The 15,702-nt window shown below is 45.9% G+C and overlaps 1 protein-coding gene across 2 annotated transcripts; it reads right to left on the bottom strand.

The window, feature by feature from the left end:
- Window positions 1-11,207: 11,207 nt before the first annotated feature.
- LOC124708406 (protein IQ-DOMAIN 2-like) lies at window positions 11,208-15,342 on the bottom strand. 2 transcript variants are annotated; one of them, XM_047240082.1, is made up of 6 exons: window positions 15,056-15,342; window positions 14,768-14,878; window positions 13,894-14,178; window positions 12,835-13,050; window positions 12,334-12,453; window positions 11,208-12,231 (listed from the first exon to the last, which is right to left on the bottom strand). In XM_047240082.1, exons 2-6 carry the CDS (start codon window positions 14,840-14,842, stop codon window positions 11,509-11,511), a joined length of 1,419 nt encoding a protein of 472 aa, XP_047096038.1. In that variant the 5' UTR covers window positions 14,843-14,878; window positions 15,056-15,342; the 3' UTR covers window positions 11,208-11,508. The 2 variants fall into 2 exon arrangements, with proteins under 2 accessions (XP_047096038.1, XP_047096037.1); XM_047240081.1 differs by having other exon boundaries at window positions 15,014-15,341.
- Window positions 15,343-15,702: the final 360 nt, after the last annotated feature.

The following is a 15,702-nucleotide window of genomic DNA, read 5'->3' as shown; positions in this document are numbered from 1 at the left end:
TGCCTTTGTACTAGCAGCACAAGTGTCTTTTTCCTCTCTGTTGGGTTTGCCGTGTTGGTTCACTCGCTACAGTTTGCTTGTTTCGGTGCAGGTGCAGCCAACCAACCATGAAGCGGATGCAGGCAGACGCAGCAAATGCTGACATGGTAAACTCCATTAAACCAGAGGGCGCAAATGTCATGTGCTTGCTGGCTTGGTTTTGTTGAATTTATTGATGTCAACCATGAACTGGATTTTTTTTTAGTGTGGGCTTCATTTGGAGCTTGAGTTCTTATTTAAGAGGGTGTGTTGTATATTATTGTGGTAGTGTGTGGGCTTGGTTGCGCTTCTAGAGCTCATATCCGGACTAGATCAAAGTTAGTTTTTTTTTAATTCAACAAACAAATTGCTTCCTTTTAGAGAATAATTTTGTTGCTTCCTTATCTAAAGATGCCCCTAAACTGACTGTTGCCTGACTTGGAGAATATTTGCTAGCTTGATAACTTGTTTTAGCAAGGAATATTGAAACCGGACCAATTTGTGGTTCCTTTTAAATTTTGCTCCAAAATGCTCTCTAGATGTATATAGTATTTACTTGGCTTTTAGGATGATGTGTAAGTTGCTAGGTTCAGACTTGGGTCAGTGAAGCAAATATTGGTTGTTTTGCATGTATGTTGATTGTCGGTGTGGGCCAGCTGCAATTGGTCGATTAAAATGCACGATATATCCCTGTTGTGACTTGGAAATTGTTTCTCTTTTCCAGTTTGAATTAAGTGTGGAGACAGTAGACAAATTCTTGCCTAGCTTGGAAATGACATCTACATGTACTCCCTCCGTCCCAGTTCGCAAGGCAAAGTTTTCAAATATCTTGGCCCAAGGTGAATTCTCATTGGCTCTAAATTTGCACGTTAAAACATGCAAAAACTTTGCCTTTCACATGCATGGAGTACTAGTGCGCGGTGGTTTCACATGCATGGAGTACTAGTGCGTGGTGGGAGATGAAAAGAGAAGTGTTTGCATGCAAAAATGAATTAGTTTACTCCCACATTAAATGCAAAATGTGCCTAGGAGGTGAGGGATTTTGGGACAAATATTTTTTGGGAATTTGCTTTAGTAATTCCTTCTTTTCATAAGAATTTAAGAATTGTACCAGTTCATGAGCACTTTTTCTGCGTGTTTGTGTGTGTCAGGAATTTCCACTTAGTAGCTTCCTGGTTACTTCTGTGATTGGAAAAAAAATACTATTTTTTGTATTCCATTCTTTCGAATCAAATTATTGGAATGGGTGATGTCAACTCGTTGGTCCTAGACCTGGGACCATTTGTGCTATTTTTCATTCTTTTCACCTGGGAGCCTGGGACCTCTCTAACTAGCCATACAGAGATCAAAGTAGCTATCCGCTGCATGTAGCAAGTTAGTTGTTTAACTTTTACTCTTACTTTGACATGCTCAATTCTCAATCCATATTATTTGAAAAAAATGGTCTATCTTATTTGCATATGATGAAGTTGAGAAGTTTTGTGACTAACTACTTGCTATGCAATGTTAGTTTCCTTTGTTGTTTGATTGAATTAATTAGTGGAGCACTTCCATTGTTTGTACTCTTCCTGGATTGTGAAGTCTGAGCTTGTGGATATACCATGTTGGGTGAATGTTAATATTATCACGTGCCAACCTGAATTTGTGGTTTATAAATGTTCAGAAATGAAGGAAGTCCATACAAAAATTTCAAGCTTTTATTATTTGAATAAAAATCTGATGATGACCATATTAATAATGTATTTTCTGTTTTTTGCTGATTCCGCTTGGTCTGGTATAGGGAGCGTGACATCGATCGGTGTCGAGGATGACGTGGCCTGACAATTTCAGGCAGCAGTGGCTTTCCTTCTCTGCCTCCAGGTAAAGTTTCCGATTCATATCCTTTCTCATTTGTGTGCTCTGTGACACCCCAGCCGTGGAGTCGTGGCTGTAATTTGCTCCAGCAATCAAGCAGGTGAAGTGTTGGTTTTGACTTTGGTGGTAGTGGGATGGTTTCTAGGATTTGGTCATGCCATGATCTTGTTGGTCTGCTGGCTATTAATCTGGTTAGTGCATGTTGTTTTGGTTCTAAAGTACAGTCTGCGGAGCTGAATTTCCCATGCTAAATAATAGCCTAAGTTCACTTTATGCATTAATGTACTTCAGTCTTTGGATGGTCATGATTAGAATTTCAAACTGTGTTATTAGTGCATGTCACTCTTGCGGTGCTTGGAATGATCTCGGTTTCTGTTTCAAACAACTCACTTGCTGTTGGTATTCTTTCTTGTGTTGACAAATCCGGAACGGATAGAATCAAAGGTTCATCTATTTGTATTTTACATGTTCATGCCAGGTCCAAAGTTTTCCATGTCGAACAAGTTGGTAGCTTTTTGCTGTTGTTGCTGTTGTTGTTTTTTTTTTTTTTTTGAGGGAAAAGCTGCGTTTTATTACTGCCCGGACATGTCCGTAGCCAAAAGCTCACAATACAAATCGGAGGTAAAAGAAACCAAGAATTACATAATTCAGATTCGCAGCCTTAGCTAATTTGTGAGCTACTTCATTTGCTGAACGCCTAGCCCACCTGACCGAATGGTCATCAACCAAATGAAGCATACTTTTAACTTCCTCAACCAGAGGTCCAAGGACCGATCTGTCCTGCTCCTTGTTTGTTAGCTTCGACACCACCCCCTTGCTGTCCGTCTCCAGGATAACCTTCGCGAGGTTCATTTCCTTTGCCAGGGTCAACACCTGTTTGCAGGCTCGAAGCTCCGCCTCCTCAGGGTGAGAAACAGAAGGGAAAAAATGGCAAGCACCAGCAAGGTAACTTCCATGGTGGTCACGGACAACCACTCCTCCGCCTCCATTTCCAGAAGGCTTTGCCAACGCACCGTGTGCATTTATCTTCGTCCATCCCATTGTCGGAGGGAGCCAGTGCTCCTTCTGAACAGGGGTTTTAGCAGGTTTTGGATTCTGGATGTTCCGCCACTCCTCAGTGAGGTGCAAAGCCCTCTTGGCAATCAACTCCGGGTTCTCCATCATCCTTGTATCCCTGGCATTATTTCTCGCCAGCCACAGTTGGTAAAGGACCATCATGGTAATGTCCATATCTGAATCCTTGACCAACCCAAGCCACTCTAGCATCCATTGAGTCAGATCACGATGAGTACTCACGTTCACAGGTGGATCGCCAAGGAGCCGAAAAGTTGTGCCACGAATTCCCAGGTCTGCATGGAATGAGGGCAGTGTAAGGCCATCTCCTCTCGGTCACAAGCGACACATCGAACTCCTACCTTGATTTTCCTGTGCTGCAAGCCTGCAACTCAGAGCCAACGGCTAAGCCATTCTTCAACAGCCTCCACACATGAATCTTCACCTTTCCTGGAACAGGAGCCCCCCAAAGGGCGAGCCAGCCCTTATGAGCAGCCGAAGAAGTAGAAGACTCACACATGCCTGCCCTTACTTTCTTCATCTTCATCCCCAGGTGGCAAGCTGATCTCACAGAAAAATACCATTCTTTGTTGTTGTTGTTACAGTCGAATATTGATTTGTGATTCTTGGCAGGGCAGTTATATACAGTTGATGATTTAAAGGAGGCGTATCGTGTTGACGCACCAAGTTATGATTCCTGTAACTTTAGCTCGAAAATGATTTGATCTGCTATGGTGTTGTGTTCCAGCTAGTCTTCATTGAATTGCTAGAGTGCTTTCAGGCTTGTAATATTTGATCTGCTATCCTATTGTGTTCCAGGTTTGTGGATATCAGATTGGTGCTTTGGAGAATGGTATGCTTGTGAGGATTTAAGCAGCAAGAACTGGACATGAACTCCCTTCATTTAGGAAGGATATACAATAGGAGGGCAACATGGCAGCAAGGAACCTGCAGCCTGATGATCAATTGAGGAAGGAGCCGTCTTTATACACGCCTTGCTAGGTGCAGCAGCTCTATTTATTTACTCTGGTTGTAATTAATGCAACACAGCTGAGACTTCAGATTTGGAAGAATCTCGTATTGCATCATGTCGCTGTTGTATGTGTAACAGTGAGCTCGGAGCCTAGGACGGGATTTGCGGAAACTTGTGCTTTAGTGCATCAGCTTTGATTTGATGCTGATTATTGGGCAGTTTTCCCGCTGATTAGAGTTGCGGTCGAGTTTGTATGTCGCATGGGCTACTTATATTGCCTTGAATCGAAGTACTCTATTTGCTGTACATGTTTGGATGTCCCAAAGCAGGCAAGGTCATGCCAAAAATTTAAGCACCCCCTGCCATTTTTTATTCATGTAGCTGGGTATTTGTTCTCCCCTTTATTAGTTGGTTATAATTCGCTGGTGCGAGAAGAGAAATAAGAAGTTAGAATTGACACTAATAGGTTATAATTCGCTGGTATTGGAATGTTTGATCGGCTTAGCTATTTATTGAATACTTTGTTTTTTTTATCTCTTCAAGCTCCTCGAAGCAACACCATTAAATGATAAATCAATCAGTAAAAGCAGTTTAGTTTCATAAGTGCACATATGAAAGCTAGAATCTTTCCTGGTACTGTGAGGCAGTCAAAGCTAGAATCAATCATCGCTGCGGTACGTGAGCAAGCTAGCAGATGAAGAAGAAACAAAAGTAGCTAGCTCACTCGAATCGATCCGTGTTTTAGCTGTTGTTCGTGTTGCTGGTTCCGGCGTATGAAGGGAGGTCGTGGAATCGTGAAACCGATGTAGAGCATGAATACTTTTGGTCGACTTTTGATGCATGGTAGCTGTTCCGATGTGGTAGCTCTGGTGTGGTCTGAGAAAACCGATCGAGCCAGGCTAAGAGAAATAATGCGATGCAATTAAATGCGTGAGCCAATTGACTAATTTCCCACTCGAGTACGGTACGTTCATGTGAGCTAGCTGCCGCCTCCATCAGCTAGCTCGGTCGGCAGCTATGTGCGTGTGTCTCTATTCCTGTCATGAGCTGTCGAGCTCCACGGCAGTAGCATCCACCGATGAGGTAGAGAGCGAGATCATGAAAACTCAGGTCTTGAAAGATTGGTTAATATATAGCCTCGATTCATGACAGGAATTAGTCCATCGAGGCATCAATCTGGAACGAATGCGAGTTAATTAGCTGCCTTGAAAATCCACCGATGAGTTGGTCTCTGGTACTTTGATGGCCGGTCGATGGAGACACTACTACTATAGGCCTGGGAGGGAGAATGTGGGTCTGCTTTCGATTGCACCGGCTCGCCCACGATAATGTGAGCCATGTTCCTAGCAGTTTGGCACGACCCTAGGCCTCGTAGATTGACCGGCCATGGATGTAGATACATGTCAGGCCGGTCGAGCAGTGGCTGCCAAGCTGAACTGTGCGTCCTGGCGAGTTGTTTGAAGATTGGAGGGGGTGTGGGAATGAAAAGAAGAAGTAACTTACAGGGAGATGCTTGAGGTCAATGGGATTGATGAGCAAGTAGGGGCACTCGGGAGTGCAGGCGATGTGATGGATGGATGGACCAGGAAGGAGGTCGCGGCCGTCAATTCGTGCTCACAGCGATCCGGAGTGGCATCTCCTCTGCGTCGCTGATATAGAGCGCCCTTTCCTCTGGTCTGGTCTGGTCGCCGACGGTGCTCGGTTGTCGAAGCGATTCGGAGTGGCGTCTCCTCTACCTCGGAGCGCTCTCTCTTGTGCCTCGCCGATACAGAGGGCCCTCTCCTCTGATCCGGTCGCCGACGGGCGCCATTTCCTCTGCGTTGTCGAGCGTCCTCTCCTCTGGTCTGGTGTGGTCTGGTCGCCGACGCCAAAGCGATCGGAGTGGCATCTCCGATAGAGAGCGCCCTCCCCTCTGTTATGGTTGTGGCTTCTGCATGCATGTACACTATTTGAAGAATTGACAAACCCACCACAGAGCTGCCCATTCCGTTCAAGTGTCAATCGTCGCGTTGCCTACACCTTGCCAAGATCCTTTTGCACTTGCTCATGACTTTACATGTATCCGATAAAATTCTAAACACTTCATAAAGGGAAAAATAAGATTCATTTTGGCATGTATCCCTTACCATAGGGCACATCAACCAATTTAACAAGAAATACATTCCCATCTCACCAGCACAGAGAACTCAAAGAAAATTAATGGATTAATGTAGCTTTGAGGTGGGCTTTTCAGAACAAAAAAAAATGAAAACTGGATTATAACAGAATTTAAGTAAAATAACCGAGAGAGATGCAAACAAAATCTGAAAACTGGATTCCCAATCTGCTAATGACCACCACTACCTCTAATCTCCTTTTAGTTATTCTAGCACTTCTGATCAACCATCATTAGTCTATCCATCTAATCTATCACTACACAACATATGCTGCTTCTGATCCTACCTTTTCCTTCTACATGAATACATCACATCTACTTGCAATAGTAAAGTTCAACAAACTTCAAAGGATCATAGGATGCGATGTGGCCATCACAACAAACAATTTCATCAGAAATATTCCATAAGGAACAAAAATATTGCTATCAATTGCATCAAATAGCCACTATAAACAAACTTGGTTACTTACCAAGACCAACTCATCCATCAACTTCCCACCAATCTAGATCAGCCATCAAACTCCCCCAAAATCTGCCGAACTAATACAACCGTGAGACGAAAATATATCGATTCAATGATACCTATCTGCTACTACTGGCCGTTTCCACACAGCTCAGGTCTGACCTTTGCCTGCTAGGCTTCACTGCAGGCTGGTTTCTGTATACTGACGCTGGAAGAATCACGAGGGGCAACATATAAATACTCCAAACTGACTTCGTCGTAGCGGGGGACTCCTTTGCCGAAGAAGACCGACCTGCTGCCAGAGATGAGGAGGAGCTGGGCCTCAACTCGATATCATCGGCCAAAGCACCATCTCGGTGTGTAGGGGAGATGCAATCTGCCGCCAGACAGCACGGATGCAGGTGAACTGCAGCTTGCCACCGGATCTGTGGGATGCAGTGGAGAGCGGGGCGACTGGGAGCGGGTCGGAGAGCGTGGGCGTAGGACCGTAGTAACTGGCGATGCGCCGGCACGCGGCGGCGTATACCAGAGAGTCAAAGAGGACGCGGAGAGGAGGCGACCGGGAGGGGCAATTGAGGTCAATTGGATTGATGAACAAGTAGGGGCACTCGGGAGTGCAGGCGATGTGATGGATGGATGGACTGGGAAGGAGGTCGCGGCCATCACGTCGCCGACGATGCGAAGTGATTCGGAGTGGCATCTCCTCTGCCTCGCCGATACCCTCTCCTCTTCCTTGCCGATACCCTCTGGTGTGGTCTGGTCTGGTCGCCGTCGCCAAAGTCTGAGCTGCGATCGAGGTCTGAAATTGTTTGTTTGGGCCATATAGGCAATCTCATATTTGCATAGAATTTTTTCATTCATACAGACTTGGGTGGTTGCTTATTCTCTGATTAATTTGTATGATGTTCTTATCGCAGACAGCAGAAATGAAGACCATGTGAAGAAACACCAGAACTTGCTAATTTTTGTTAGGATTAGAATCTAGATGATGTCTCCTTGTTGCCGCGTTGGGTGCAGGCATCTCCCTTGGTGCTCTGGCAGCGGTGCTATCCGCGGGGTGGAGGGGAAAAGCAGAGGGGCATGGTGCAGTGATTGCAAGAACGACCTGATGCTTTTGAAGCGCAGAAGTTGAGTTGAAGCATGAAAATGCAGAAGGAAAAGGAGCTATGAGAAGACAGACTTGGATTAAGTTGTTCTAGTTGCTAAATAGGATTGATCTGCTAGCTCTGAACCGTATAATCATAATAAGTAGTAGTAGTATTACACTACTGTTCTGAACCTTGTTGTGTAACAAAAAGAGTGCTATTGTTGTGTGTTGGTAGCTGCTGATGCTACCAATTAGGTAGCAGGAATTGCGTCCTGTGTATGCTGCTGCTGGGAGTAATTGAAGATTATATACATCCACGGTCAAGCACGAGTTGAAGCAGCAATATATATTAAGATTCAGTGTCAGAATGAATTGGCTTTGGTTAAAAGTAGATCATGAATATGTATGCGCGCTTGCTATTCGACAAGGACGACCACCTCCCTCTGACCCTCTGTGCACAACCACCTTGATAATAGCAAGAAAATGTGTTGTGGTTGTTGCTTGTTACCTAGCTACCGCCCGTGGATCTGGGTAGGATGGATCTGCTAGCTCACTCTGTAATGATGTTGTTTTTGTTTCTTCAGCGAGGGACTAGACAGATTATTTTGGTTGTCTCCAGCTTGGGGGTGTAATTGATGTTATATTCATTTTTATCTCACCGGACGGGTAGGTAGAACAAGCAAGCACATTAGTTCTCTTGCTGTCAAGCCTAGATAAAAAGAAATTACATATTCAATAAATTATAGAATTTGTGTTAAGGAACATGTGAGCCGACCTGGCGACCTCCTGTAGCAAGACTGAGCCGTCGGGCATGCAGCAGCAAAGTTGATTGATGTGGTAGCTCTGTTTTAGCTCTGAAAACCGATCGAGCCAGGCTAAGAGAAATAATGATCGACGTGTCCATTAGTGAGCTTATAGGAGATGCTTGAAGGAGGTCACAACAGTCACATCCGTGATCCTCCGCTGAAGCGATTCGGAGTGGCATCTCCTCTGCCTCGCCGATACAGAGCGTTCTCTCCTCTACCTCGCCGATTCAGGTCTTAGTAAGATTAATAGCCTCGATTCAGCTGCTCTCTGGTTCTTTGATGGCCATTAGCTACCTTGGAAATCCACAGTGAGCTGTGGAGCTCCCTGGCAGTAGCATCCACCGATGAGGTAGAGCAAGATCATGAAAATTCAGGCCTTGAAAGACTAATAGCCTCGATTCAGCTGCTCTCTGGTTCTTTGATGGCCGGTCTTGAAAGAAATAATGTGGGTCTGTCTTCGATTGCGCCGGCTCGCCCAGTATAATGTGAGCCATGTTCCTAGCGGTTTGGCACATCCCTGGCCTCGTAGATTTGCCGGCCATGGATGTAGACACGGGGCATGCGCGTGTAGGCTGGCGAGTTGTTGCTGTGTTTGAAGAATGGAAGGGATGTGGGAATGAAAAGAAGAAGACCTTATATGAGATGTCTGAGGTTAATTGAATTGATGAACAAGTAGGGTCACTCGGGAGTGGAGTAAATCTGAGAATGGTTGGACAACTGAACCATACCTCAACCAAACCCACGTGACCAAATGGCAGCCGAACCAAAACTGAACCTATTTGATCTTTATGTTGGTCCAACCAAAGCCAAACTCCCTTGATTTTTCACCGAAACGAAACTAAACCATGTCTTCAACCGTGGGTTAGAACCGTTTACGGAAATGGTTGAGATCGAACTGTTCGTTCAAAGAGTTAACGAAGCAGCACGCACCCACGCACGGAAGCAGCCATGGAAATATCGATGCTGCTGCCAGCTCGACACCGGCAGCGACCGCGCGTGCCACTCCACGGCAAGCAGATCACGTCTCTCCCCGGCCTGGCGGCCTGGAGCTCTAATGGCCGAGTCCGCTCCTCACCACTGAAGAAGGAATGGATGTCAATCACGTTGTCGATTTGCCAGCATACTGTCGTATACAGATAGGACACGGAGAGGAGGCGACTGGGAGCGGTTTGAAGAGCGTGGAGCGTCCTCTCCTCTGGTCTGGTGTGGTCTGGTCGCCGTCGCACCAGCGTGGAGCAGCGAGAAGCAGAATCCGCGTCGTCGGCTTCAGCGAGGGCCTCATCGTCCTCGTGCAGAGGTCCAGCCCGGAGATCCGCGCGCGTGCTCAACCCGTCTTCCACACCCCGTGCTTGCTAGCGAGGAAAGAGGAGTCGAGGCGAGATGGTGTGGCTGCAGTACGCGGCGACCCGGAGGCAGCGCGCCGCCACAGCGGGCCTCTTCCTGTTCTGTTCTGGTCGCCGACGCCAACGTCACGGCCTGGAACGAGGTCGCGGCCGTCAAGTCGCGCTCACGGCGCCCTCGCCGACGACGCGAAGCGATCTGCATCGCCGATACATAGCGCCCTCTGGTCTGGTCGCCGAGGGTGCTCCGCTGCCGAAGCGATTCGGAGTGGCGTCTCCTCTACCTCGCATGTACAAAGCGCTCTCTCCTCTGCCTTGTTGGTACAGAGCGCCCTCTCCTCTGATCCGGTCGCCGACGGTGCGAAGCGATCCGGAGTGGTATCTCCTCTGCCTCGCCGATACCGTCTCCTCTGTTCTATTCTGTTCTGGTCGCCGACGCCAAAGTCCAAAGTCACAAGTCACGCGATAGCCGATGCGCGGCAGCACAGCCATGACCTTGTACTTATAGGGGAAGGGCGCCTCCGTTTGAGCTAGGGAGGTAGGTAGAAGGAGATGATTTTGGTGTACCTCTGGTGTGATGTAATCGTGTGTGTTGCAGGGAGAGTAGAGGAGGGAAGGATGGACGGCGAGGATGCAGAATACACACGGATCAGTGACGTGGTGTGTTAATTGATTGATGAATTGATGAGGATGAGATAATCGAGGGGTCTTGGTTGAGGGCCAATGAAATGAATAGAGCTAGCTCCCCGCAAAGGAAAGTTTGAACGAACGAACGAACCCGAACGACATATGCATGCTGCACGCTAGTATTGCCTATCTATTAGAGCATCGATCTATCTAGTCTAGTCTAGAGAAAAAAAAAGCATAGCACGTGAAGCAGATCGCTGTGCGCGCGCGATGGGAAGCAAAGCAGATCGTCGGCTTCAGCCAAGGATCCGCGTCGTCGGCTTCAGCGAGGGCCTCATCGTCCTCGTCCGCGCGCGGCATCTTTTTTGTTTCATATACGGAGAGGCAAACATTGCAACCTGTCATGGTTGTTTATTCGGCCTGGCCCAATTCCTTGCATCTGGATGCTCTTGTCAACACGCAGGTATAAGTCCCAAATGATGCACAATTTGTGCGAAACAGTTTCCACAAACTCAGGATTTTCAGTCATATGCACTACAAAATATAGCCTTGCTTGGGTGAAGTGCTAGTAGATTAAGTAGGCATCCCTTGTTTGCTGGCTGTTGCTGGAGAATTTCTACCTAATCTTAGTGGGAATTAGAATAACATACCCAGATTAAGGGTGGCCAGTCTGACGAAATAGTACATTTTGCTCAGTGTTCTAATACCAGAATTTGATATGCTGTTGTGTTGAACATGAAAGATTACGGGTACGCAAGAGCACAATATAATACAGTACTGATGATTAGAGCAGAGTGGTACATTGACAAGCTCATTGGGGAATTTAGGACGTTTACAAGGCATGGAAGAAATATATTGCTCGCATAAATATAAGACCTCTTACGTACAAACATCAGCATCAAAGGTTCCGGTGACAAACCCATATAGTTTTACACAAGCAACAAATGGAATGAACTGACAGACACCGAGAATCTTCTCCTAATGAAGCCAACAATGCAGCCATCATAACCGGACAAAAGAAAAATGCCAATAATCCATACATCTGATTGAACTTTAAACCTTTGTTCATGAGTGGAATCTGTATATCTGCATAACCATAGCCTCCTCTTGCCACGTGTATGAATTACTTGTTTCAGCCATTGATCGCCAGGGCCTCCAGCTGTGGTGCCTCAGCAATATCCTTCACCACACTCTCTGCCACCTTGGGAGGACCAGAATGCCGCCTCATTGGCGACGGAGACGCTGAACCAGCTGGGAAGGACAGCCTCTTCTTGACAGATGCAACAGGGCTTACTTTCTCTGGTGTCTCTGCAGCATCGACCAATGGAGACCCTTGGAGGCGGGACTTGGCCCTTGCGGATTTCGTGGCGGCCATGTAACTTGGGACTGATGGAGAGCTTGCAAGACTCTCGTCGTCCCGTACAGTTGAGGTGGCTATACTGTGCCGCCTTGGCCGCTCGGACTGCACGCTGAGGACACTCCTCACATCGTCATCCACCTGCGGAAGCCTGTTCTTTGGTGTAGCAGGTTTCTTCTTCTCAACAATTGGCGTTACTTTCGCAGAGGGTGTTGAAGGGGATAGCCGGGAGGCTGGGCGGGTCAGCTTTGGAGTCGTTGGTGACGACTTGTCTGGCTTGATGCTCCGACTTTTGAAGGCTTTTGTGATCTCACCCTCTCCGAGGTTCAAACTTATGCTCTTCACAGATATGTTGTCACCGTTGCTTTCCTTGTTAGTCCCAGTGCGGCCACCCTCCGAAGGCTTTGCTGCCATCCAGCGCTCCAACCAGCTCCAGCCCCAGTGTGGGTTGTTTGGGTCTACAAACATTGGGTTGGAGGACCTTGAACTGCTCTTCCACTGCAAAGTACAAATTTTGAAACAATTTTAAGAATGCTGTTGTCAAATGATAGGAAAAAATTTAGACTGGCATCTGTTCTCAAGAATCAGGATGCCCCCTACCTGATGGGAAAATGCATATGCGAGCGCTCTTTCTCTTCTAATCGCAGCCTCTTGCTTGCTTACTAGACTTGCCTCAATCTTCTCCTTGGATTGGGTGCTATCATCCCAGTGCTCTCCCATCTGGTATAATCAACAAAATAGAGAATGTTTAATGTTCACAATAAGTTGTGAATAGCTGCAATATTTTGAGCAAAACAGAAATCACTACTGCTGGATGATATTTGTTTGTGAGGATACTTCTGGATACTGAAGATGCTCATCAAGCAAAATTCTATCGCGCAATAATTAGAAACAGTAGCTATACTTGGGGGTTTAATGTGCAACAGTGGCACATAATTGTTTATTACTTCAATATTGTTTTGCTTCACATACTGATTCTGTTTTGTTGTATTTTTTTTTTCTTTTGGGCCTCTAGTAGTATGTTGTTTCAATTACAGGAACAGGGGAAACCCTTCCTATAAAAATGATTTTTTACTGAAAACTTTGAGATGGTTTGCCTACCCTCAAACTCTCCAATTCCTGTTTCAGCAGGAGCTGGCGCTGGAGGGCCTGGTTCTCCTCAGACATCTTCAGCCTTCTTGAACGTATCTGCGACTGCACCCGAGCTAGAGTCTGCATACAGCGCAGAGTGCTTGCAGCTTGACGCTTAACTGAATTACCATCGACCAATAACCTCAATCTAACAAGGCCTCGCAAGGCTCGTAATGCTCTTCTTGCCTGCATTAGTACGATGATAGAAACACTATCAGCAAAAAGTCTTCTTCTGTAAGTCAAATCTCCATAAAATTTGGAGTATAGTGTTTTCCCAAGGAAATATACTGCTACAAAGTGAAGTTTGAGCAATGCTACCTTTGTATCAAGGCTACACCACTAAGCTAGACAGCCAAAGACATCGACATCAGACAAATAATTAAAGAATCAAAATTAATAATGAAAGGTGGCTTCCACCAACTGCCAGAGGTGCATGAATTGTTTTCTCATATTTTGTATTTGGCAAGATTGATTTGTTGGCCATCTCAGCAAACAGATACGGAACACTTAGCATTAGATGGTAAGAATCAGAAAGGGGGAATGACTGCATGGATAGCGTATGAGAATTCCACCTGGCAACAATATTTTCATCTTGAACCATAAAAGCTCATTTACTACAAACTTGTTAAACAAATACATGAACTGTCAAAATCTAAGATATTCCAATTCATAATTCAAATGAACTGCAACTAAATAGCAACTAATTACTAGTTGGGGTGAGCTGCCAATACCTAAACCTTAGAAAAAGGACAAGAGAACATTTTCAGGATGGCAACCAGCAGACTTTTGCTTGCATGTGCAGTCATGTCAATACCACGGAATAATCATAAAAAAGAATCAAGGAATGGTTCATCCGACTCAAAAATAGCAAAGACCGGATGAGCGGCCAGCCGAAATAGAAGCTCAACGCAATCATCTTTAAAATATTTCACAACTATCACGACGAGTTCTCTAGACATTTCAAAAAGTGGACATGCATCGCATAGTTCCAAATGGCACAAACTAGCTAAAGAGCTGACGTAACATTACCAGATAACCACGGAAGGCAGTCTGGATCTTGATTGCCGAGAGCTCTTCGCTTGATACGCCAGGTGGCAATACCGACAACGTCTGCTCAGGAGCAGCAGGGGCTGCCTCAACAGTAACATGCTTGCTCTGCTCCTGCTCAGCTTCAGGGACCTTGAAATCCTCAGTTTGGCGAGGAACTGGAGGAGCAGGCGGCGGTGCCGGCATCGAGACATTGACTTCCAAGGAAGTAGAAGGGGTTAGATCTGTTGGATTTGGGTCGCTTGCAGCCAATTTCTTCCTCAGTTTCTGTCCATTTCAAAGGTAGACTTTCGGTTGTTATCACAATTCATTTCGAATTATAGTAAGACAGCACAATTGCAAGCGAAAAAAGACAATGCTATTTTTGTTACAAATGTTTAAAATTACTGTACAATCCAATTGCAAGTGGAAAGATGGCATCTCCTACTACAGTTATTGAATGGCAAGTAAAAAATGTAAATCTTTTCGGATTCCAAACATGACAACCAAATTGAAAGTCTGAAACCATGACCACGTGTGAAATTAATATAGAAACTCTAATCAGTGTGAAGTAGATAGTAAACAGGCCATCAAAATTTTAAAAATCTCTGAAACAAATGCTGTTGTGAACAGAACAAGATGCTAATTCAAGACACACGCTGCCTGTCCATTTGAGCTCAGATTCTGTTACCTAAAAACAAATCCCTTGAGAAAACAATAAACAGAAAGAATTGTGCAATTCAGGGAGGAAAACAGCAAGCCCTGATCAGGCCTAGGAAACCAAATTACACAACCACTAAAATCTAAGGAAAAAATCCAACACACAAAACTCCATAAAAAGAGAGAATCCCAAGCAAAGAAGTGCAATTAGTTATACCTCCTCCTTCTTCTCTTTGGATTCAGGGCTGAACACCTTCTTGACGGCGCCGAGCCACTTGCCCTTCTTCCCCATGGCCGGCCCCGAATTCTTGGCCAAGAAAACTAATCACTGGCGAGAAAGAAACAAAACACCGGTCAGATCTGCAGCACCCAGATCTACCTATCTATCTATCCCACACAATCGCAACGGATGGATGGATGGATGGGATGCCGGAAGGAGAAGGCAAGCGCACGGCGCACATACAGAAAGGCACAAAGGAGGATGGATGACTGCTGCAGGAAGCACCAAAGAAACCCAGGATCTTCCTGCAGAAGCGAGTGAAGGAAATAGCCTCTTCCGGTGCGGTGGCGGTGGCGGTGAGGGCAAGTAGCAACTAACTAACAGGAAGGTGTGTCAGGTTGGCGTGGTGAGGTGAGGTGAGAGGACAGCCGAGTTGCTGCTGCAGGTATCTGCAATCATGTGGGAGGTGGTGGAGCGGAGCTGCGAATTTCAGCTGGAGCTAGTAGTAGGACTGACAGGAGGGCACAGCACAGCGTACAGAGAAAGATGGAGGTTTTGGAAGGTGTTGTGGCCTTTGTCTTTGGTGTAGGGTGAGAAGAAGAGTAGATGGAGCTGGACAGGTTGGACACAGAAGAGGAAAGAATTTTCGACGAAGAGAAGAGCAACGAAAGGGAGTGGAATCTCCACTTGACAATTCTTTACATTCTGGGATTAGGTGCTTGTGTGTTCCTAGCTGTTAGCTGCACTGATAGGATCAGCTACATGAGCCACCGAAGATAAATAACTGGCCATAGATCCAAAATGAGGGTGTAAATAATTGTGGAGCAAATTTCACTTTTTACTAGTAGTATCTAGTTACACTTTTGTGACACTAATTATCCGATGAGTGAAAATTCATCTAGGTTACGCCTTTTACAAGCTTTGGACCCTCG

This window comes from Lolium rigidum, chromosome 4 (genome assembly GCF_022539505.1).
Source record: "Lolium rigidum isolate FL_2022 chromosome 4, APGP_CSIRO_Lrig_0.1, whole genome shotgun sequence".
Lineage (NCBI taxonomy): Eukaryota > Viridiplantae > Streptophyta > Magnoliopsida > Poales > Poaceae > Lolium > Lolium rigidum.
Note: the sequence above shows the minus strand (reverse complement) of the source record. Positions and strands in the feature narration are given on the sequence as shown.

What these genes read in the sequence shown, in the direction of transcription:
- LOC124708406 (XM_047240082.1), bottom strand. Translation starts at nt 14,842, where the DNA reads ATGGGGAAGAAGGGCAAGTGGCTCGGCGCCGTCAAGAAGGTGTTCAGC. An exon ending in CTGCCTTCCGTGGTTATCTG is followed by an intron (nt 13,051 to 13,893) that starts GTAATGTTACGT and finishes GTACTAATGCAG; the next exon opens with GCAAGAAGAGCATTACGAGC. An exon ending in AGGAATTGGAGAGTTTGAGG is followed by an intron (nt 12,454 to 12,834) that starts GTAGGCAAACCA and finishes TGATTATACCAG; the next exon opens with ATGGGAGAGCACTGGGATGA.